The 21,994-nt window shown below is 44.2% G+C and overlaps 1 protein-coding gene across 1 annotated transcript in view; it reads left to right on the forward strand.

Moving 5' to 3' along the window:
* The window catches only part of LOC142765357 (uncharacterized), a 66,831-nt gene that overhangs the window by 15,537 nt on the left and 29,300 nt on the right, over positions 1-21,994 (forward strand). The window contains exons 2-5 of the mRNA XM_075866156.1: positions 5,325-5,541; positions 7,320-7,473; positions 7,885-8,006; positions 9,418-9,565. Of these exons, the coding sequence (XP_075722271.1) occupies positions 5,378-5,541; positions 7,320-7,473; positions 7,885-8,006; positions 9,418-9,565 (588 nt within the window). The 5' untranslated portion in view covers positions 5,325-5,377. The remainder of the gene's footprint in view (positions 1-5,324; positions 5,542-7,319; positions 7,474-7,884; positions 8,007-9,417; positions 9,566-21,994) is intronic.

A 21,994-nucleotide genomic window follows, 5' to 3' on the forward strand; every position in this document is an offset into this window, starting at 1 on the left:
AGAGAGTTCGCTGCTCCCTCACGTGCTCGTGGTTGTCTGGAAGCTTGGACCGATGTCATCACTGCCTTCCACCAAACAATGCCTAGCTCCTCCGCCGCAGAAAAGGGGTCTTGCAAAACCTGCCGAGAAGCCAGGAGAGGAAAGTACACAGTAGCAAATGCATAAGTATGTGGGAAAAGAACAATGCTAGTTTATTTTAGGCTATAGAAGTAGAAAACAGTTCACAGTGAGACACTAATTAACCAACAAGCGACCCGTGAACAAACCAATCAGTGTATTCCTGAACAGAATATCATACAAAGGTTTTAACTAGCACCGCTTAAACCATCAAGAACCTTCCCTCTAGGTTTCGTATGCACATCACACTTATTCCTAGTTGCTCAATATTGTGCACGCTCACTGCAAGGCCCGATGTCAATGGTGACTTCTCTTGCTGCCCAATCAAATTATATTTTCTCTATTCTTGCTGAAGCAAATCATGTTCTCTCTATTTTGCTTTAATTTTCCATGCGTTGATCTACTCTTTTGCTTCTTTTTCATTATTAGCCACTATTTAACTGTGTTGCGAAGCTATGTGCGTAGTTTAATTCATTTAATCCTGTATAATAATAAGTATTCACTATGCATAGTAAATTTTGTGACGCCCCCTTTTACTATACACCTCTAACGAGGCCTGTAAGGACTTTTTTTAAACAGAATGAAAGGAATGACCTGTACTACATTTGTGTGCCACAATGCCCTTTCGATCAGTATAAGAAAACTCGTCCCGATTGGGCCACTTCGCGATCTCACGAACTCATCAGGCTTTTCGTGATATCACCTGAATTCATGCTCTAACCATGAGCCAGAACGGCGGTCACAACACATTAAGTCACTTTCGACAGCGATCGTACATGACCGAGGTCGAATCATCCTACCGAAGTTTACTACCTTTCACAAATCGTGCAAGTGTATTGCGATATAAAATTCGAGCACAATCTAAATCGAAAGTACCTATGACTAATTACGCTCGAGACAATAGGCAGCTTGAACATGCAAGAGTATATACAACTTGCCTCGGTTTGCTGCTGTTTGGCCATTTCCCCTGGTAGGTACTGCGACCGGCTTTGCTCTGTGTACAGGAACACCGTCGGCACAGCATCTTCCTTTATTCTTCTGCGATAGTTCAGTTCGGCGAGCCGGAATAATCGCATTAAGAGCGCGCTGCATTTACAATTTTCCCGAGAGAAGTGATCGGAGCACACACTGGCGTTACTACCGTGGGACGAGTTGACGCGACGAACAGCACAAAGCCACGTCTCCCCAAGAGCGCTGTCACAGGGGAACGAGTGTTAACACATTCCCTTCGTGTTCCTCGCTTTGTTCGTGCAACCTTGAACGCAACATCGCATTCCAACTTTCATTTTTAACAGCACGCTATACACGCAGCTGTCAAAACCGAACTGTACGAGTTTTGTCGTCGGCGATTCGAGAAACAGCGTGCGGCGAGACGGGGGTAGACCATGGAGGAACACACGGGAGAAGGAAAGACGCAGCCCCTTTCTGTGCGGGGTAGAAAACCTCCTTGGGGTAGACGGATACGTCACGTACACCGTGTAGCCCGCATGTAAAGGCGTGATTTCGAAATGGGCTACCAATTTTCAAACTTCATTTCACAGAGAACTAAACGACTTACGGTTGTATAACTTCGCACATATCATCAGAGCACCAAAGACAACTTATGTTGAAAGTTTTATTGAATTCGATGAATATGGAAGAATCGCCGGTGTTCCCCTGGTGCATTTTCGACCACACTGAGATAATGCTGTTTTCAAATAGCATTGGCAGTCCTGCTAAATATAGGGTGGTTCATTTTGCCCACACACTCGTGAATATTTTAATTAGGCAATAAATTACGAGTCAAAACTGAAACCGAAACAAGAAACTGCTCCGTCATCTATGGTGGGTACGTATTGGATGACGTCTCAAGAATCACTCGTCGATGACGTCATGAGATCCACTATACCTCGCCACGGCTGGCCAGGGTGTAAACGTAGCCCACGTGTCTCTTCTGACGCGCCAAAAGCAAGTTGACGAGAGAGAGCGAAAGTTTTTATTTCAATCATAGAGGAATGCCGGGTGGGGCTGTCAGTCTAGAGCTCCAACAGCCGCTTCTGCGTCCCGCGCCCACCGAACCAGCGCCCGCTGGGCACTCGGGCTTTCATCACGCAGCATGGCCTCCCAGACTTGTGAAGTAGGAATAGGAGAAGAGCTGGCAGAGCGCCTGGCTGGCGGACGCTGACATTCCAGTGTTACGTGAAATAACGTCGGTACTGCTCCGCAGCCAGGGCATTTGTCCAAGTAAGAAGTGGGATGGAGGATGTGTAGGAAATATAGGTTCGGAAACGTGTTGGCCTACATTTGGCGCACCGTACTTGCATCCTCTCGTGTGAGCGTGTGGTGTAGTGGAGGGTACCGAATGCGTTCTCCTCTATAGTAATCGAAAGCGTCTCGATATCCTAGAAGTTCCGTGTTTGTGTCCTCCTCATCTTGGTTGGACAGCTCTTCCTCCTGTTCCCTGTTAGTGAGTGCTCGAATAGCTGCATGTGCGCAGTCATGACAGGAGAGAGGTGTGCCCAGGCGTGCAGGCAAGTCGGAACTTATGTGGTGTGTAGATTCGGTGTGTGTGCTGTGAGACAATACCCCGTGTGAAGGCACGGCAGGTATCCATTGAGTCTGTGAAGATTTAAATAACGTCTGCGTGAGGAAGGTTTATGGCAGCGTGGGAAATCGTCAGAGCAACGGCACACTCTTCGCCCTCACATATGTTCTTTGTAGGTACGCTGATTGAGGCTACTACGTCGTGATCATTGTTCACCACTGCTCCAACTGTGACACTGCGGGACTAGTGTCTAGCGGCCTCGCAGTATAAGGGAGTGTTTGGGGGAGACTGATTGATGAGGCGCGTGAGGTTTTTCACTCTTGCCCGCCGGCGCCGAGCGTTGCGCTCAGGGTGCATATTGCGTGGAAGTGGCGCGACTGTAATTCTTGCTCGGAGATCATAGCTGTTTACCTGGTGCGTGATATTCATATCGGGTAGAAGGATAGCTTAGCTGACTACCATGTTGTGTTCGGTTAGTTCTCTTAGGTTGTTGTGTACTCCCATGGCTAGGATACGGTTGGTGGATGCGTACGTAGGTAGTCCAAGCGCCGCCTTGACACTCTACGAAGGAGAATGTCCAGTCGTCTCCTCTTTTGTGCGAGCGTTAGGGTTTGATAAGGGACGTGGTAGGTGATGCGGCTTGGTATGCAGGCATTAACTATACGTAGAATGTCTTCCTTCTGAAGTCCATGCCTTCAGTTGGTGATGCGGCGGATCATATGCGTGATTTGAGAAACTTGCTGTTCGAATATTTTTATGGTGGGCGTTGCCTTGAGATCAGCCTGAATATGAAGGCCCAGGACGCGGAGTTTTTGTACGCAGGGAATCGCATGGTCTTCTAAGGTGACCGTGATTTGCGGGCTGTTGTAGGGATTTCGCTGGGGATGACGAATGAGCAGAAGTACCGACTTCTCTGGAGAGCACGTTAAACCACCTGCTCGTGCGTATGCCTGAACTGTATTTACTGCTTCTTGGAGCGTATGTTGTATTTGTCCGTCTGAGCTTTTGGTCACCCATATAGTGACGTCGTCAGCGTCTAAAACATGCCGCAGACTTAATGGTGGCCCGTAGAGGCGGTCATTTAGCCATGGTGATGTTAAAAAGTGTCTGAGACAACAGCGATCCTTGTGGAATGCCTTTATCCTCGAGTTTGATGATGTCACTGCGAAGATAGTCTAACGCTATGGTTGCCACCCTGTTTGTTAGAAATGCTTTCACATAGTCGTAAACTCGGCGTCCGCACCATGTCGACGCGGGATTTCCAGTATTAAGTCATGTGAGACGTTGTCAAATGCAATGAGCATGTCCACGATAAGCAGATTTCTAGGTTGCGCTGAACTGAGCCTTTCCATTACTTCCTCTTTTAGTTGGAGAAGCATGTGTTGCATGGACAGATGAGCCCGGTACCCAAACAGTGTGTCTGGAAAAAATCACTGAACCTCAAGGTGTGGTTGCAGTTTTTGGAGGACGATGTGCTTCATTAATTTACCGACGCAAGACATCAACGAGATTAACCACAAGTTTCCAAGCTCTAGGGGTTCACCGGACTTAGGAATTAGTGTTATTTCAGTATGTCTCCATTCTTGGGGCAACGTTCCGGATTTCCAGTGAGTTGTAAAAATCTGTGAGCTGTTCTAAATCTTCGTCGTTGAGGTTTCGTATGAGAAAGTATTGGATGTTGTCTTTCCCTGGCGCTGTGATGCGCTTGATATTCAGAAGGGCAGCTCGAACTTCGTGCACAGTGATATCAGCATCCAGCGGTGTTGACTCTGTATATGGGTAGTTTTTATATTTTGGCTGAGGGCCTGCAGCGATGTATTTTTCTTGAAGCGTCTGTAAGATGCTGTGGTCGTCCCTATTCTGCTTGTGAAAAAGTGTTTGGATGGTACTGCTCGTGCAGGACTTGGTACTTTTCGGGTCAACAAGGGCTCCTAGTATGGCCCACGTGCGCGCAGTGCATAGTGTTCTATTAAGTGACTTACAAAAGTTGTGCCAATTGTTCCTCGTGAGCTATGTGGCGTATTGTTCGGCTTGCAGCGTGAGTTGAGCAATGCGAATTTTAAGCTTGCGATTGTGTCTCTGCCTACGCCAACGTTTTATGAGGCTTCTGCGATGTCATCCGACGCGGAATCAAGCTGTGCCAGCTCGTGTGAACTTACCAGTGAGAAGTTCAGTGATGATTGCAGATACTATCTCGGCGCGGAAGCATCGATCGCTTTTCGATTTCGACCCACCAGCGCGTGAAGCATCTGACATGCCCCGAATCGATTTTCTCATTGCTCAATATTGTAGGACCGACGTAACTACGACTAGCACGCTGTATGCAGCTGACGAAACTCAACTCTGCTCGCATTGTCGTCACCTCGCAGAAGAAAGCGCGCGCTGCATCCATGTGCTGGGAAAGGCGAAGTTTTTTTAAAGAGTAGGCCCTTACGTCACATACACTGGGTGGCCCGCGTTTACAAGAGTGATTCCAGAATCGGCTACCCTTTACTTTTTTAACAAAATTTAAAAATGTTGTTTAAAAAGACTAAATGGCTTACGATTGAATAATTTAGCACTTATTGCCACGGTACCGACGAGAACACATGTTCAAAGTTTTATTGAAATCGGTGAACATAAAAAAGCACTAGAGTTTTCTTGGAGACTGCCAGCCTTAAAAGGGTATTTCACTTTCGCGCAGCTGTGCCCGACGATTTGATCTGCACGCTGGGCGCCTACGCGGTGATACCCGCCATGTACCCGCCGGATGGTCTCTGCAACTACCTCTTCTACACGCACGTCATCGTGTTCAACAAGACGGAGCTGGCGGGCGTCGAGGTGAACGCTAGCTGGACATTGTTCAAGAAGCAGATAGCAGCCCGAACCAAGACGGCAGGCGGCGCCAGCTTCGACGCCAAGTAAGCAATAATTCACATATACAGGCAACGCTATAGGTCTTCAATAACACAATGATGCCTTCGTTGTAACGAAGAGCCACACTTTTCATGTCTATAGAACAAGACGTATTTTGAACGTCGATGTAGGGAAGCTTGTGTACCGTGATTTTATTGTAAGAAGATTTCATTGCTGCCACCGAGGGAAATCGAAATGGTAAAGTGAAACCTCTGAATTTAAGGGACCAGGGGTCATATGGTTGAGTTGCACACGGTTTTTACGGATGAATATTCCGCGTGGCCACAATGTATTACCCGTGGCGGCGTTACAGTTTATGGTAATCAATTGTTGACCCGAAGGCCGTAGGATAAAATCCTCGCCGTGGCATCCACCTTCCGGTGGAGGGAAAATGTTATGATAGTTCGAGGCTTATTTGCACTGTCGAGTTGAATTACAGCGGGGCGTTGCTCAAGAATTTTGGGTAGCTCCGGAAATGCGACCCCACGGTGGTCGAATTTATAAAGCCCACCACCAAGGCGTCTTTTGTAATCAATTGTGGTTTTGGGACACGAAAAACCAACAAGTAAGGTACAACGCCAGCAACAACCGCAGTATGTCGGACATGCAGTTTTTCGGTTTCATGGTACTTTCGGCAGCTGAGAAAAGAACTTCACCGGCGCAACGTCTAGCCATGGTCGCCGGATCTCACGTCCAAAGCATTCGACTTTTTTACCATTATTGAAATTTCATTTTGTACTCCCGCATCGTTCAATCATTCTAATGGCACTTCGCATGCAAACTGCCTATTTTCTTGATTCCGATCATTTTCATTGCACACCGACATTGTTTTTCTGCAAGCATTACGCTTCTTTATTATAGTCGTGCACAGTTGCATCATCAGCCTGACTTGCACAGTCTACAAGTCCTCATCTCCACCCCTGTCTTTCAGCCTACCTCGTGTATCGTGGTACATGTAAACTGTGTTTATCATTGTCTTTCTGTATTTCTCGTTTTGTTCTAATGCGTATTGCCTCTCACTGTTCTGTTTTCTGTGTTCACTTTCGCTCTTCGTATTTTTTAGCGCAGGCGTTTTTGATTCTGGGTAGATAGATAGATAGATATATATGTAGATAGATGATAAATCATAGATAGATGACATAGACAGATGACATAGATAGACAGATGACTTAGACAGACAGACAGACAGACAGACAGACAGACAGACAGACAGACAGACAGACAGACAGACAGACAGACAGATAGATAGATAGATAGATAGATAGATAGATAGATAGATAGATAGATAGATAGATAGATAGATAGATAGATAGATAGATAGATAGATAGATAGATAGATAGATAGATAGATAGATAGATAGATAGATAGATAGATAGATAGATAGATAGATAGATAGATAGATAGATAGATAGATAGATAGATAGATAGATAGATAGATAGATAGATAGATAGATAGATAGATAGATAGATAGATAGATAGATAGATAGATAGATAGATAGATGGTAGGCTCTTTAGTTGATGTTATCTTGTTGTAGATCACGACGTGAATTGCTAAGGGCTTGAAACATGGTGTGCACCAACTATACTGTTTTCATGCGGATGGGTCTACTGTAACCCTGTTCATTTAGTCGTTAAAAACGAGAAACGCAAAAACCAATAGCTCGATATGCGGCACTGACAGAAAATAGTTTCGACCCCCGATGTTCGTTTCGTACAGCGCGCATGCTCATAGCTGTTAGCAGATTTCTTATAACGCCGCCATCCTTTCATTTTCGGCTCAGGTACGTCACGGCGCAGGCATTCGACGACCAAGGTTTGAAGAAGCATCTCGCCAAACTGGCTTCGGCGAACGTCAAGAACTACGGCATACTGAATATGGTGACGAGTGTCAAAAATTGGGACGATTTTATGAATAGGGCCAGAGGAACGATTGCGGTGAGTAAGGGTGCCGTCGCCATTGTCATCATAACAGCTAACACTTCCGTCAAGAAAGTCCGTGATGACATTACACCGGGTGTTCGAAATTAAGATTTAGTGCTAGAAGGTACGCGAAAACTACTTTTGCGCAAAAATTATGTGTCCCGGAGACACAATGAAATATTTATTGCGGTCAGTCACCCAATTAACTAATTGGCTAAGGAACTTTTTGGTGACCGCAGCAAGCAGGCATATTTGTATGGAAACGTCATAGGCAGCTAACAATTCTAGCGTGTTTCTACTTCGAGATATCTCACCGTGAAGTTTGATTGCGGTTTTTATCACGTTCTAAATTGCAGAACTACAGCGTTTGAAAATCGCAAACGAGCGTCCATGTTTAGTTTTTTTTCTTTCTCTGCGCCCTCGCAGAAATTAAAGGCAATTCAAGGGAACGACAGCAAGAGAAAGATAGTGATGGCGATTGGCTTGTTCGATTACAACGAGCCGAATGCCTGGGATAAGTACCGTAAAGGTTTCCAGGATGCCGTCGAGTAAGTACACACACCGCCGCCGATATCGATAAACAGCAAAGTTTTATTTAGTCGACTGGAAACGATGGTGCTGCAGTTGGTTACGGCCTACATGAGGACCTAAAGAAGTGCTTAAGTTCCTATCACTGAACCGTGGTGCAACTGGCATTCAAAACTGAAAGTCCTGCTCGCGTTTATCCCTTTCGAACCGTACAAACTGACTCTTCTAATTTATAAATGCTACGCGTACTTAGAACCCAAACGTTCGTCGTTACTGTAACTTGAAGCCTCACGTCTGGACGAGCAGGGAAGTCGGAATCACTGACGAGACTTACCGGGAAGTTGAAGTGCTTGAGAAGTGCTTCACGTCATGACAATGCTTAATAGTTGATGGAAGAAGTATTTATTTAAATTCTTTTCCGAAGTATCACGTGAGCAGTGGACGGAGCTCAAATTGTTGCTTAGATTGCCACAGACTATAGCTCCACGTCGTATCTCGCTGCTTCTTACTCCAATATCGAGTGGGAAATTTGGGCGGAAGTACAACGTGCAACACACGTCACTTCCGTGACTGCGCGATATTGCGCAGTTGTATCCCAACGATGCCTAGTGTATCATACTTGATAAATCAAATGCGTAAAAAAGGGTAATGAACCAGTAAGGGCTTCATTTAAACGCTGTCATTGCATAATTGCCACGCTAGAATTAGGTTAATTTAGCTTAAAATTTAATCAATGTTCATCAATAATGTAATTACTAATAATTAAACTGTAATCTAAATAAAATTACACTATTCTTTTTTAATAAATTATTCGAGAAGAGTAAAAATTGTCAGTGTTTTTCACAATTTTTTTAGACCTACTGCCTGTGAGCATTACAGAGATAATATAGACAGTCGGGAGAGTCGTAAATGATTCATAAAATGTGTGGCATTTTTTAATTATTTTAATAACGTAGTGGTTATGCTGAAGCACAAAGACAGAAGGGTTCGGAACCTCGCGGCAGTTTTCATCGAATTGAAGGGTGGTTATTTCCTATCTTAAACGTCTGCATGCTTGTTCGTTAGATTGCGAAATATGCAGTATTAACAATCTCTTTCGCGTTCCCCGAAATTCCTGTGCACGTGTGGTGTGGAATTCCGTTGCGTTATATTTTTTTTTCAGTGAACTTCAGTTGAGAAACAGCGCTTGTACTGTGTCCGCCTCGTCGTTTGCTCCGTCCCATTCACGCTGAGCATTGTTGTACAGTTGTATAAAACTTCAGTAGTTTTCTTCTGTGGGTATTCAGGTATTAGTGGAGCCTTGGTAAACAACTTTCGACTGACCTATGCATCACGGTTGGACCTATGCATCTTAGCACTGAGATATGTAACTCTGTCGACAACGAACAGGCGAACCAAAAGGGAGTGGCATTGGTGTTGATCTGCGTGCAGAAGCACCATGGCCGACACGGTGATTGCGATCAGCTCGATGAGCATGATGGAAACATCGGAGACGTGCTACGCCGCCCCGACATCGGTGTTGGACAGCTCGAGGCTCCAGGATCCGGCCAGGACGATAGCAAAGTCCTACCCGGACCTCGTGAGTGCCACCTTTGCAGTCTTTGTGACGCCCGTGTTTGCCAAGCGCGGTGAGGCATACGTTGCGGTTGCGATTTCGCGGAACATTTTTGGCCGGGTATTCTGCAGTCCTTGCCATGTGGCGAAATTGCGGAAGATTGCGATGGGGACGCTGTATGTCCATACTGTTTCACACCTATACATAATAACTCGGAGGGCAACAATGGCGATGTGCTCCGAGGTTACCTCCTGTCTGGAAGAGCCTGTACAATATTGTTACTGATTGTATATTGCCACCTGCCCGTAATGTCAATGAAAAGAGTAGCTTTCACCTTGGAAGAAAATATCAAACGCTTTTTTGCTGCTCGAAATTCAGACCCGGTTCCCCCCCCCCCCCCCACACACACAGCTTTTGCTGGGGAAAGAGGGTTTATTCGCAATGTTCATATACTGTCACGCCGCCAAGCAGAATTCAGGAGCGTCTTTTTAAGGATGATCAGTAGGCAGACGCTCTGAACGCTTCCTTGTTCGGCAGTGCTAGCCTCAGTGTTGAAGCGTTGGCCAGGAACGAACACAGGCCACTTTGTTTGTTGCGTCCATCAGTGAATATACCAGACCATTCATGACACGATAAATCTGATTCGTTCTTCCGAGAGGTGGAGTATTCGTGAAACATCACACGAGGCAACTCGCACTTTCTATTATAGCCCGCAGAGTACACATGTCAGCTTCGCGAGATTTTCTGCAGCCAAGTTGGATACTTAAATGTTATACCTAGTCTAACCTTTGCAGTTGAAACTCACCTTGTTTTACGTGCGTATAGCATTCGCAAGCGCTTATGTAGTGCATGAATACCATAACATTAATAAGTTGAAAGTTGAAAGTTGAAATTTTATTTCACGACAACGATACACCGTGATTTACACAAACAAAAAACAATTGTGGCATGGAAAGTAGGAAAAAAAGCTGCGCTATAGCAGCTTGACTAGCCCCACCTCCCATTTGTACAAGGCAACAGAAACAATGGCACACCAAACTCCATACGGTGCTCACGTATGATTGAAAGAAAAAAGAAAAGAAAATAACATTGTAGTGCTTGTTTATGAAGTACAGAATAGATGCACACTTGGGTGTTTACAAACAAACAATTATTGGGAAAAAAGGCAACCAAAATAAGACGCTATAACAGAAAGGGGTACACTTAAAATTTCATGCATTTACAAGTACTGGGTGCAATTTTTCTGGGTTTATAGCTCCTTATACAAACAGGTTTAATATATCACTACTTGAAAGGAGACGCAATTGCTGTTCTGTGAGCTTGAACTTATTTAGTATATGGGGAACAGAGTGCTTTAGCATTTGGAGTCCGTAATTTGTTCGCCGTCGGGGGATGTGCCAGTGTTCAGAACTCCGCATCGGATGCAACAAAATTTTCGGCTGTAAATGTGCTAAGCCTCTCAGGTTTGCGCAATTCTTTGGAATTTCAGGCCTCAAAGACAACAAGTTATGTTCATATGCAACACAAAATTTTAAAACTTTAAACTTGACAAATAAATGGGATGTGTGTTCTCTGTAACCTATATTTGCAACAGCCCGCAAAGCGCTTTTTTGAAGTGTATACAACTTTTGTTTTGATGTTTCAGTTCCAGAAGCCCATACCAACTGACAATAGCGTAGATGAGAACAAAAAAGCGTATTAAAGATAAGAAGTTTCTGGGGGAGCGGTAGAAACGACTGACACCTTCTCAGCACGCCAAGGGCTTTCCTTAGCTTAATACACAATTGTTCAGTGTGAGAATTCCAGAACATATGTTGATGAAAGATGACGCCCAAAGTTTTGACAGTCTCTGAAAGTTCGATATTGAAATTATTTAGCATTAGTTTTTGTGTGTACGTACATGTCATTCCTTTCGCACGGAAAAGAACGGCCTTGGTTTTAGAGCTGCTGATCTGTAAAGAATTTCGGCAGGACCATTTCGAAAAATTGACTAACGTTTTATTAGCTGCTTTTATCAAATCGTCTATATTTGTTCCCCTAAAGAATAAGCTTGTATCATCTGCATAAATAATGTACGTTATTGAGTGATCCACATTTACAATATCATTGATATAAAAGTTAAATAGAAGAGGTCCTAATATGCTTTCCTGTGGTACACCACGTTTGATTTTTTTGGGCATAGATGTTTGCCTATTTATAGACACAAACTGGTACCGATTACTAAGGTAGCTTTCTATTAAATTGAGCGCGATGCCTCTAATCCCGTAATAAAACAATTTTTCTAACAAGGTTTGGTGATCAATTCTGTCGAACGCCTTCGTAAAGTCTATGAATACGCCTAATGTTAGCTTTCTTGCTTCAACGTTGCCCAGTATCACCTCTTTTTGATGCAACAGCGCTGTCTCCGTCGATACGCCAGACCTGAACCCATATTGTGCTGTTGTAATCACAGAATGCGAGTCCAAAAATTTATACAATCTAGTGAAAATAATTTTTTTTCTAGAGCCTTTGAAAATATAGGTAATACCGATATTGGCCGGTAATTACTCATTTGATTTTTGTCACCACCTTTATAAAGCACTGCAACTTTGGCATTTTCCATCCGCTTAGGGAACATACCTGTGCTTAAAACAATATTATAAATATGCGTCAGCCAGGGTCATAATATATCAATAACAAAGGTAACTGGTTCCATTTTTATGCCGTCAATGTCCTCATTTTTGCTTTTTTTAAGTTTCATGAAAACGTTGTTTACCTCAGTTTGCTCCGTAGGGTCAATAAATATTGAGGGGGCTACAGGTGTTGGCATGTAACTTAATGCATTTTCGTCGTAAGTACTTTCTGACAAAGAAGTAAAGTACCCATTGAATTTATTGGCTAATGTTGTTCCTTTAAATATATGATTATCAATTGTAATTTCGTCGACACCGGGCGTCCTATTACTTGAAGATATAATTGTGTTTAGTTTTTTCCACATTTGCTTAACATCTACGATACCGTTAAAAATAGTATGGTAATAGTCGCGTTTGGCTTGCCTTAAAGTTTTTGAAAGACTGTTTCTGTAGGCCCTAAACGCTTTCAGTGCATTCAAATCGCGATTTTTCAAGAACACCTGGTACAGTCTGTTTTTCGTACGTATCATTTTTAATATACTTAACGTTACCCAAGCCTTACGTGTGCGGTTTGGCTTAGTTATTTCTTTGTACAGAAAGTGTTTTTATATACCGAAGAAAAAATTTCTATGAAATGGTCATATGCGGTATCAGCCGTAGAGCACGCAAAAACTGCGTTTCAGCTTGTTCTGGCGAGTTCATCTCGGAACTGCGACAGTGTAACCGCGTTGATGTCTTGATATATTATATTAACAGTGAATTCTTTTGCCGTATTGTACGTATCAGTTACTAAATAGATAGGCAAGTGGTCGCTAAGTGTCACATTAATGGTACCAGAAAATAGGTCATTAATTGCTAGGTTAGTAATAAAAAGGTCGATAAGAGTTTCACTAGTTGCAGTGATACGTGTGGGGGTGGTTATTACATTCAACAAAAAATGGGAATCGAGAATCACAGATAATTCGCCCTGTTTAGGAGTTTTTGTCAGCATATCAATGTTTAGGTCACCTCCTAAAATTAAAGAGTATTAGTTTAGGTTTACAAGCGAAAAAATAGCCTCTAGAAACGTGAAAAATTCGCTCAAGTTACCATCAGGTGGCCTATACACGACAGCAAATACAAAATTGTCGCATTTTGTACAAATTACCTCAATGTCCGTTGTGGACCAAGAAAAGTCATCGAGGAGGTCATAGGTAAATCCCAGTTTTGTGAACATGCATACGCCGCCTCCCCTTTTCAATTTCCTATTCAAAGAAACGGCACTGTAGCCGTCTAAATGTATGGTATCAAGATCAGAGTACCACGTCTCAGTCAGCATAATAACCGAGAAGGAAAACCCGAACTCGTTTATTAAAATGCAAAAGTCATCATATTTTTGGCGTAATGACTGCATGTTCATATGTAAAAATGTTAATGGCGATTTACACTTTTCAACAATATCCGACTTGAGTGTGGTTGGACTAATACAAGATAGAGTCATTGCTGATTATTATGGGTCAACATAGAAGTGCTGTCAGTTTGCAGACAAGTAGTGACATACTCCCAAATGAGAAACAAACAACGAAAATTATCACTGTGCCTACAGATTTCATCAAGGGCAGAAAAACGAAGCCAAGTTGTTTCCCAGCTCATGTCGCGATACAAGCATAAACGCAAACAATCCAGAAAATAGCAAAAGCGGCAACTACAAACCAGTACTTCCAAAATTAAAGCACACAAGACAAAAAAAAATAAAAAAGCAGGCAACAAATATTGAAAAGAGAACAAATGTGTGGTGAACAGCGCATGCGCACATGGCCTTTGCTCCGGGTAGACTATCGCAACATATACAACTATGTGTCTCCTTAACACATATGAACGGCATGATAAGATGCGCCATAGCACCACAAAGGGCTCCTTCAAAGCTTGGAACATTGGTCTTATTTTCCAGCTTTCATAATGGGTTGACCATTTTAGCAACGTCCCCACTGCATGAAATCTTTATTTTTGGAGCGTTGTCCATGCGCCGTGCGAAAATTTTGCCATTTTGCACCCAAACGTATTTCCAACCAGTTTCGCGTTTGCGTGCAGTAGCCTGACCTAGTAGACGTTTCAGCTCTGGGCATAGGTGCTCGTTAACAAAGAACGGCTCCTCCGAGTCAAAGCATACGTCAGAGCACTTGAGCCGGGCAGTACGCGCATTCTCGAGGAAACAGTCCCTCTTCTGCCTCCGTGCGAACTGAACTACTACGTTCTTTTTTGTTAGATTGGAGGTTGGTACCCTGTGCACCGACTCAAAATCGGCTTCCTTAAGTGGTACACCTACTTTCTCGCCAATTTTGATCACTGTATCTTTAAGGTTTTCAGTGGCGTTGTACGGGATACCTTTGAGCTCCACATTTGCATTACGAGAATACTGCTCAAGGTGTAGCAGCCTACTCTCATGATCTTTCACCTTTTGAGCAAGATTAGCGCACGTGGCCTCTAGCATAGCGTTGGTCGCCTTGAGCTTTACATTTTCAGCCTTTACTTCTTCACAATCAGTGTTTAAGGAAGCCACAGAGGACTTAATTTCCCTCAGCTCATTACGAAAGTCTCGCTCGAGTGTTTCCTTGAAGCCTTTAAATTCAGCCCGTAATTCACGCATAAGTTCCTCGAAAAGTGCTCTTATCTCTTTCGCCATGTCTCAATGAGTCAATACAGACAACAGAACACTTGTGGCAGCACCAGCAGCAGCAAAACGAAACAGGCGAAAATTCAAGAAACAAGCAGGAATTTGGGCACAAACCTGCGTGAAAGATGTGTAGCGTTTTAGTCCTCGAGCTTCGCTGTCGCCTCTGCTGCCATGTGAAGGACGGGGGGCGTTGTTCAGTCAATTTGTAGTTTTCCGTCGGGGTTGAGGAACCAATGCAAGTCGATGGTCCAGGCAGCGTCACAATCACACGAGGGCTGACGTGGAAGGGCCTTTCTTGAAGTAGATGCAGATAGCTGGGCTGATATCAGCGCATCCAAACCGCCGCACGATGCCGGAACGAAATATTCCACAGCCCTGCGTGAAAGATGTGTAGCGTTTTAGTCCTCCAGCTTCGCTGCCGCCTCTGCTGCCATGTGTGCGGAAAGTAGCGCACGCTCACGAATAGTATGCGGAAAGTAGCGCACGCTCGCGATTTGCTCTTCCAAACCTTGGCCAACGCTGCGCCACATGATTTTTACTTCAGATGAAAAACTTCCGGCCAATAAAATAACGCACACAGGAAACGAAGAAGGAGACAGGAAAGAGGCCAGACTACCAACTGTTTATTCACATATGCATGGCTCAAGTATATATACTCATACGGTCACATGGTGAAGCTAAGTGCTCTTTAAAAAATAACCAAAAATTGCCCAAAGTAATAAACTGACTCATAATCATTCAAAGCTTTCTTCGCTCTACTAATCGCTACAGATTACAAACAAGATTCTAGGAACGTGTTTTCCTTCCTGCGCAGTGTCACGGAGCTATCGCTGCAGCATGCTTCACCACTCTTTGCAATATGAAAAGCTTCCAAAATTTCCCGTGCCAATTTTTCATGGCTTTTGCCTAAAATCTTGATTTCGTTCAGCAGTGGCTTACAATTGCACTGTTTACAATGAAGGGCTAGATTGGAGCCTGTGCCTTTCTCAAGTGATTTGAAATGTTCCCAGGCCCTAAAATTCACACAACGCCCTGTTTGGCCTATGTATAACATCCCGCACGTCAATGGAATTGCATACACCACGCCAACAACACACTTCACAAAAACCTTCCCATGCTTCGCCTCACACTGAAACTTCTTCTTTTTCCCGATGCGTGCACACAAACCACCCAATTTCCTTGGTGCGGAAAATACCACGGACACTCCAAACCTGAACGCCACTTTTTTCAAGCCATGCGCTACACGGTGCGTATAGGGCAACACCTGTGGTATCCTCTGCTCTGGACCTGTCTGTTTGGTTTTCTTTTTTCCTTTCATTTTTTGTAGTAACGTTTCAGCAACAGCTGACAAAACAGAACTGGGAAAGCCAGCGTTTTTTAGTCTCTCTATCTGGGCGGTGAAGCTCGTCTCAAGCATGTGCTCACATGACTTTGTCAGGGCAGATTCAAGGCAAAGAGAACCGATGGCCCTCTTTACCGTTTTAGAGTGTGAAGAGTTATACGGTAACAGCTCTTTCTTTGCTCTTGGCGAATACATCCAACACACGTTTCCATCACAACATCTAATGTTTATGTCTAAAAATTGGAGGCTATTGTTCAGCGGCACCTCATGCGTAAAACTCAGGCCTTTCCCTAGGTTTTTAAAGTAGCATAATACGCTTTGTACGGTGTTGTCATAAGTCAGATTAAAATCAGCTGCTAAAACTACCAAAAAGTCATCCACGTATCTAAAAATTTGCAGGACAGTGCCTTTGTCAAACGTGGATTCTAAATCCCGGTCAATGGAAGATAAAAAAATATTACACAGCACAGGGGCAACGCAAGATCCAATGCATATCCCTTTCTTTTGAACAAACAAGCCTGAGTCAAAGGAAACAACCGTCGCCCGAAGGTAAAACTCGAGGAGCGACATAAACTTGTCCACACTAATGCCCACAGAATTTTGAAATGCAACAGTTCCATTACACTCAATGCACTCTCGGACAGACTTAAACAGCTCTGTATGCGGTACAGAGTAGAACAAATCCTCGACATCAATAGAAAATAAAAAACCTATTTCCTTCTGCTTCTTTTTTAGAAAAGCAATGACATCTGTCGAATTCTTTGTTAAGAATGGGTCCCGCAACTCGAGCCCCCGCAAGTGGTCAAATAAAAAAGAGCTAACTTGTTGTAACCAAGTACCGCGTTCACTGACGATACACCTGAATGGCATGTGTGGCTTGTGTGTCTTCACCACGAAGAATACGTCCAGAGTTCCTTTCTTGCATTTCCTGATGTCACTGGCTAACCTAGGAAGCTGCATCCCGTTGCACATAGCTATCGCTTTAGTCTTCACTCTGCAAGTTTTGCTGCTCACCTGTACAAAGTTCTTCGATAAAGCTTCAGTGGCCTTTTCCTTGTACATTGTCGCAGACATCACCACGAATCCGCCTTCTTTATCTCCTTGTAGTAGTCGAAGGTTGTTCCTTTCAAAGTAGGAGACGACATGCCGTGTGCTGTCTTTTGGTAGAAGGTCCCTTTTCCGCGCAGTTTTCATGATGCTGTCAACACCGTCCAACAGACACCGCTCACTGTCATCTCCAGCTTTATAAGCCAACTTCCTGTTTAACGCGAGTAGATCGTGCGCTTGGATCGTAGGCGGCACGCTGTACTTCGGGCCTTTCTGCAAAACGGCAGCAACACCCTCGGGAACAGACGCTCCGTCCAGGAGAACAAGACTGCAAGGTTTCGTGGTCGCCTTTCTAGCCTTCCTCGGCAAGAACGGAAGGATTCCTTGCCACAGGAACTCGGTGTTCTGTGTTGCTATTCGCCTGAAGGTCCTCATTTTTTCTTCAACAATCCATGCCGCGTCGCTAGCACAGCACAGCACCCGAATCCAATCGTAGAGTAGTCTAACCTGCCTCCATAATTCAGACTTCATGATCCGGCAGATACGCTTAACGTGTCCACTAGACGGTGTAGCCATTCCGAAAAAGGCCACGATTTCTGGTGGCACCAGACCATTTCGTAGGTAATAGGAGTAACACCTTGCACGGCATATAGCTGTGGCAATTTGACCGATGAGGACGTGTACTTGAGCACCCTGAAGATAGGAACATTGAAAAGGGCCCACTGTATGAGAAAGATATTTCAATAATACTCGTTGTTGGGCTAGTTGGTGCATTGCTTCAGATGAAAAACTTCCGGCCAATAAAATAACGCACACAGGAAACGAAGAAGGAGACAGGAAAGAGGCCAGACTACCAACTGTTTATTCACATATGCATGGCTCAAGTATATATACTCATACGGTCACATGGTGAAGCTAAGTGCTCTTTAAAAAATAACCAAAAATTGCCCAAAGTAATAAACTGACTCATAATCATTCAAAGCTTTCTTCGCTCTACTAATCGCTACAGATTACAAACAAGATTCTAGGAACGTGTTTTCCTTCCTGCGCAGTGTCACGGAGCTATCGCTGCAGCATGCTTCACCACTCTTTGCAATATGAAAAGCTTCCAAAATTTCCCGTGCCAATTTTTCATGGCTTTTGCCTAAAATCTTGATTTCGTTCAGCAGTGGCTTACAATTGCACTGTTTACAATGAAGGGCTAGATTGGAGCCTGTGCCTTTCTCAAGTGATTTGAAATGTTCCCAGGCCCTAAAATTCACACAACGCCCTGTTTGGCCTATGTATAACATCCCGCACGTCAATGGAATTGCATACACCACGCCAACAACACACTTCACAAAAACCTTCCCATGCTTCGCCTCACACTGAAACTTCTTCTTTTTCCCGATGCGTGCACACAAACCACCCAATTTCCTTGGTGCGGAAAATACCACGGACACTCCAAACCTGAACGCCACTTTTTTCAAGCCATGCGCTACACGGTGCGTATAGGGCAACACCTGTGGTATCCTCTGCTCTGGACCTGTCTGTTTGGTTTTCTTTTTTCCTTTCATTTTTTGTAGTAACGTTTCAGCAACAGCTGACAAAACAGAACTGGGAAAGCCAGCGTTTTTTAGTCTCTCTATCTGGGCGGTGAAGCTCGTCTCAAGCATGTGCTCACATGACTTTGTCAGGGCAGATTCAAGGCAAAGAGAACCGATGGCCCTCTTTACCGTTTTAGAGTGTGAAGAGTTATACGGTAACAGCTCTTTCTTTGCTCTTGTGTGAGGCGAAGCATGGGAAGGTTTTTGTGAAGTGTGTTGTTGGCGTGGTGTATGCAATTCCATTGACGTGCGGGATGTTATACATAGGCCAAACAGGGCGTTGTGTGAATTTTAGGGCCTGGGAACATTTCAAATCACTTGAGAAAGGCACAGGCTCCAATCTAGCCCTTCATTGTAAACAGTGCAATTGTAAGCCACTGCTGAACGAAATCAAGATTTTAGGCAAAAGCCATGAAAAATTGGCACGGGAAATTTTGGAAGCTTTTCATATTGCAAAGAGTGGTGAAGCATGCTGCAGCGATAGCTCCGTGACACTGCGCAGGAAGGAAAACACGTTCCTAGAATCTTGTTTGTAATCTGTAGCGATTAGTAGAGCGAAGAAAGCTTTGAATGATTATGAGTCAGTTTATTACTTTGGGCAATTTTTGGTTATTTTTTAAAGAGCACTTAGCTTCACCATGTGACCGTATGAGTATATATACTTGAGCCATGCATATGTGAATAAACAGTTGGTAGTCTGGCCTCTTTCCTGTCTCCTTCTTCGTTTCCTGTGTGCGTTATTTTATTGGCCGGAAGTTTTTCATCTGAAGCAATGCACCAACTAGCCCAACAACGAGTATTAATGATTTTTACGTTCGTTCATAGATGGCAGCACAATGCAAGCAATTCCTTTCTTGCACGGTAACGGAGCGAAAAGTACTCCGCACACCCGATTAACGTGGTGCGTGACGCCGTGTTGGGGCTGTGCAATGATGCTGATGACGCGTTGTTGGTGCCATCAAAGTCGTTTGGCGAAGAGAATTTCTCTGATTACTTTCAGCAGTGATGTTCAAATAAACCGTCTTGACGTCGAGGATTTTCACTGGACGTAGATGGTTTTCAACTTGTTGAGAGTGACAGTGACGATGAACGATAAGCTTGATTGATTGATTGATATTTGGGGTTTAACGTCCCAAAACCACCATTTGATTACGAGAGACGCCGTAGTGGAGGGCTCCGGAAATTTCGACCACCTGGGGTTCTTTAACGTGCACCCAAATCTGAGTACACGGGCCTACAACATTTCTGCCTCCATCGGAAATGCAGCCGCCGCAGCCGGGATACGAACCCGCGATCTGCGCGTCAGCAGCCGAGTACCTTAGCCACTAGACCATCGCGGCGGGGCTATGAACGATCAGCTGCTAGCTTACGAGCAGCCAGTTGCACTTCCCGTCCCGTCGTGTGTTAATTCTTTTTTTCACGCTCGTAAGTGACGTTGATTGTATTTATTGTACACTTATCTTTCAGAGACCACAAAAAAAAACATAGTGTTTCCTGTGCATTGCATGTAGCCCAATTACAGTGAATATTACAAAACGTCGCATGGCGCCAATACGCCCGAGCTTGACAGTGAAGCGAAATGGTTAGAGCAACGACATATGCAGTTACGGCTACCGTTCACGCTATCTCCTTCTGCACTTATCGGTGCCGTCCGAACGACGTGGTTGTTCGACAAACTTTCACAATGTTGACGTTGCGAAAAGCGTACGCGTGTATTCATTTTGATATACTTGTTTCGATCGCGTTGATGGAACCTGCATTGCAACATCCGAGTGCAGCGAATTGCGCACTGTTTGAGTCTGATCATGGTTGTGGTACAAGCGCTACTTAATGGGAAGTTAAATGCTTGTATTCCGTCCAAGAAACAGCTGCATGATGCTTACAGCGCAAGTAATGACGACGGCGTAATATGTTTTCTAACCATCGCTACGTTAAACACTCGTTCCTGTGCAGCCGCGACGGCGCGCTATTCGCTATTGGCCTACTACTGCGGCAAATCCGCCAGGCAGTCTCGGCGTAAATGATCTCGAAGTGCCGTTCAGTTCATACGTGAATTCGTTTGCGCAGTTTTCTGTAGCACGCACAGGATTACGCAAAGCATCGTTGATACACGAACGATCAACTCACACTACCACCATTCGCACAGCGGCAAGAAATGAGGTAGCGAACATTCACCAGTTCCTATAATTTGGGGAAGTACTTTGGTTCTATATACATTCATTTGACGATCAAGAGTTCATCCAGTGAAAGCGGCACGGGAAGTAGGTTCGTGCGTCCTATTTTTTCCATGCGAGATCACGGGTTGATCATCCCTCCGCGGCCATCACGGATTGCACGGATAGTCCGGGTCTCTCTTTTTTGCCATTGGCGGCGAGATCAAGCAGAATCGACGCCTGGAGGCAATTGGCTGAAGCGTGCCTAGTGTTAATTTCTCCCTGCGTCGTCTGCGATAGCCATGAAGTGTTTGCATGTGCGGGTACGTCGTGCATGTTCTCAGAGGGTGGTTTGTTAGGTTACGTTAGCGCGAATTGAAATGTTTGTACTTATGTCTGAAACTACATAAAAAGCATTTGGTTTTGCTCAGCTGTTAATGCACTAATATGATCAGCGAGTGCAACTTTTCAGAGTGCTCTGTATTGTCATCGTACCCTCCATTCACCAGAATTATTTCAATCTGCGTGCCACTTTCTGCTTTAAGCACATCGTAAAATGCACTTAGCATCGTCTCGATCATGACGACTAATACATGGTGTGCGAATGCAGCGTTTTAGTGACTCGTTTGTAAACAAAAACGAGGCTCCAGGTCACGCACCTAAACGTTGTTTGTTAAGTGTACAAATACGGCACTTTAGATATCTATTATGTGATGAGCTTTTGTTATGTTTATCTGGCTGCGATACCACTACAGAGAAATATTACTACGAGATTAAGTGTGGCCCTTTGGTACTTAAACTGTACTTAAAGGGACACTAAATGCAACTATATTAAGTCAACGTTGGTTAATGAAATAGTGGTCCAGAAACCATATAATGATACTTTTGTGCCAAAGAAGAGCGTATTTTGAAATAAAATCACATTTTAGTGATTGCCTAAAATTACGTTGCTTGCCATAGGAAGGCAACGATGCAAGTAGCAAGCACATACCTTCTTTCTTCAAATTTTAAAGAATATTGGACGCATTTCTTGAAACGCGCTGTATATATGGTATAGTGA

This window comes from Rhipicephalus microplus, chromosome 6, assembly GCF_043290135.1.
Source record: "Rhipicephalus microplus isolate Deutch F79 chromosome 6, USDA_Rmic, whole genome shotgun sequence".
NCBI classification, from domain to species: domain Eukaryota; kingdom Metazoa; phylum Arthropoda; class Arachnida; order Ixodida; family Ixodidae; genus Rhipicephalus; species Rhipicephalus microplus.